This window comes from Amaranthus tricolor, chromosome 14 (assembly GCF_026212465.1).
Source record: "Amaranthus tricolor cultivar Red isolate AtriRed21 chromosome 14, ASM2621246v1, whole genome shotgun sequence".
NCBI classification, from domain to species: Eukaryota; Viridiplantae; Streptophyta; class Magnoliopsida; order Caryophyllales; family Amaranthaceae; genus Amaranthus; species Amaranthus tricolor.
In genome coordinates this window covers 20252966-20255359 of record NC_080060.1, presented here as the reverse complement: position 1 = coordinate 20255359, position 2394 = coordinate 20252966, and the positions used below count along the sequence as shown (strand labels likewise).

General features: G+C 41.3%; 1 protein-coding gene across 1 annotated transcript; it reads right to left on the bottom strand.

Moving 5' to 3' along the window:
- Positions 1 to 952: 952 nt before the first annotated feature.
- Positions 953 to 1964, bottom strand: LOC130799409 (uncharacterized). The gene is made up of 3 exons (XM_057662503.1): positions 1796 to 1964; positions 1458 to 1675; positions 953 to 1348 (listed from the first exon to the last, which is right to left on the bottom strand). The coding sequence occupies exons 1-3, from the start codon at positions 1962 to 1964 to the stop codon at positions 953 to 955; spliced, it is 783 nt and encodes a 260-aa protein (XP_057518486.1).
- Between the last annotated feature and the right edge of the window lie 430 nt (positions 1965 to 2394).

The window sequence follows — 2394 nt, the reverse complement described above, 5'->3', positions numbered from 1 at the left end:
GAACTGGAGCGCCCCAAGGTGAAACACTAGGTCGAATATAACCTTTATCCAAAAATTCTTCAAGCCGAGACTTTAATTCCTCCATCTCCTTCGGAGCCATATGATAAGGGGCCTAAGAAACCGGTCCAGTCCCCGGTACCAAGTCAATCGTGAAGTAAATTTCCCGTTGAGGTGGCATTCCGGGAATCTCGTCAGGAAAAACATCCAAAAATTCATTCACTATAGCGATATCCCTGGGATCCTCCTCTTTCTTTCCCCCCTGGCTGATATGACATAAGTACAACGGGTGTCCTTGCCTCACAATCCTTTGCAACTCTAAGGTCGACACCAAATTCGTCCTGGGCCCCTTGGGAAACTTCCTATATCTAACGCTTTCCCCTCGTGGTCCTTCCAACAAAACTCTCTGCTCTCTGCATTCAATAGTGGCCTTATAACTTCCTAGCCAATCCATCCCCAAAATTACCTCTAAACCTTCCATACCTAACACATACAAGTCGCTAGGAAAGACAACTTTTCCTATCCTTAAGGGTACATCCCTATACAGTTTTTCACAACTGTACAATTTTCCCGATGGAACAGCCACCGTATAAGAAACTTTTTCAAAGGTTCCCAAATTCAATTCGTTTACTTTACTCTTTGCAAGAAATGAACATGTAGCTCCCGAATCAAATAATACATTCACAGCTATAGAATGAATGGCGAACGTACCTGTAACCACATCTGTTGCCTGGTCAGCTTCTCTTGCACTGACCGCAGATACCCTTCCACTCGCCAGCTGTACACTATTTCCTCCCACTTGATTTCCCCCGCGATGCATTTCTGACCCTTCAACCCGGTTTCCATCTACCCGGCCTTGTCCTCCATAAAAAGGTCGCTGGAATCTCTGACCAGCATTACCACGATTTCTATTCCCGTACTGTTGGCTGGCTTGATTACTGGCATTGTTTAAATTCTATTGCTGATGTTGTCCACTCGGATGTTGACTTCTACCCCCTTTTTTTAAGTAGCATTCAAACTCTATGTGTCCCCTTTTGTGGCAAAAGTTACACTCAATCAAATTCCCTTCACAATCTTTTCCCGGATGGTTTCTCTTGCACCTTCTACAGAAATACTTCCTTTCATTGCCGTCTCGATCCAGTAATGGCTTAGCAGGCTTCGCGCCATTCCTAATCCCTGAATTCGAATTAGACCCGCCTCCCTGAAAATTTCCGAAATTTCTTGCCTTCTTCTGATAAAAGCCCGACATATTCTCCAATGCCTGGCCAGTAACCTCTTTCCTCTTCTCAGGGACATTGCCCTTCTCCTTTTCCTTCTCCTTCCTCAAAATGTTCCCTATTTGTGACGCTCGCTTATACATTTGCTCCAGTGTGTTATATCGATCACTTTCAAATATGTTTTTGAATGTCGAAAGATAAACCTAGCTCAAAGTGTTGCATCTTTTTCTCCTCAGTGGGTACGTCATCAAGACAATACTTAAGGTACTCCATAAATTTGTGGTAATATTCATCAACAGTCATACCACCCATCTCTAATCGCGCAAACTCGTTCGATTTATCTTTCCTTACATGGAGCGGATAAAATTTCTCCCGCATGGCCCTTTTGAACAAATCCCAACCAAAATCCCCCTCAGTCTGCTCTAACAACCCCGATCTACTGTTTTCCCACCAGTAGTCGGCTTCTCCAACCAAATAAAAGGCAGCTTGATTGACTTTCAATTCTTCTGGGCACTCTATTACATCGAAAAGTTTGTCAAATTCTCTTAACCAAAGTTCCAGTTCTGACGGTTCCCCCTTACCATCGAAGGTCGAGGGTTTGCTTTGACTAATCCGTTTGCTCATTTCAGAGGCTAATTCCGACACAGACCTCTCTCGGGGTGCGCTTACATTTGATAACGCTTTCACCAGATTTCTTAGCGTTCGGTTAGCATAATTTCTAGACAATCTCTTCCTAGAAATTGGGGGCATCTTCTGCAAGCGAAAGATAGGTATAAATCAAAAGTATGTCCTAAGAATCGTAACCTTTGGAGAAAGAACAAGGTTTTGCTGGATATATTTAACAGTCGTTTACTTGTTTGTTTATATCTATAAATATAGATATATATATAAGTATTATTATTATTATTATTTTTTTCCAAGTCAAAATATTTAAAAAGGAAATTACGTATGTAATGCATAAACTTACAATACCAAAAGAAATAGGAAGCACACGTCAATATTTTATAGATATTCTTTAATACACCAAAATTGCCTCATGCAAGAGTTTACTTTATTATTTATTTGTTTTAAAAGATACACCTTGAAAATAACTCAAAGAAAGATGCGGAAACAAAAAGAACATTTAGCGCCAAGCATCCCAAGCGTCAGCACCCTCATCGTAACTTGCTATATCGAAGTC

Coding starts and splice junctions, on each gene's coding strand:
- LOC130799409 (XM_057662503.1), bottom strand. CDS start 1,964: ATGCCCCCAATTTCTAGGAAGAGATTGTCTAGAAATTATGCTAACCGA. Junction 1,676..1,795: donor CAAACCCTCGACCTTCGATG/GTAAGGGGGAAC, acceptor TGGTTGGAGAAG/CCGACTACTGGTGGGAAAAC. Junction 1,349..1,457: donor TTAAGTATTGTCTTGATGAC/GTACCCACTGAG, acceptor CAAATGTATAAG/CGAGCGTCACAAATAGGGAA.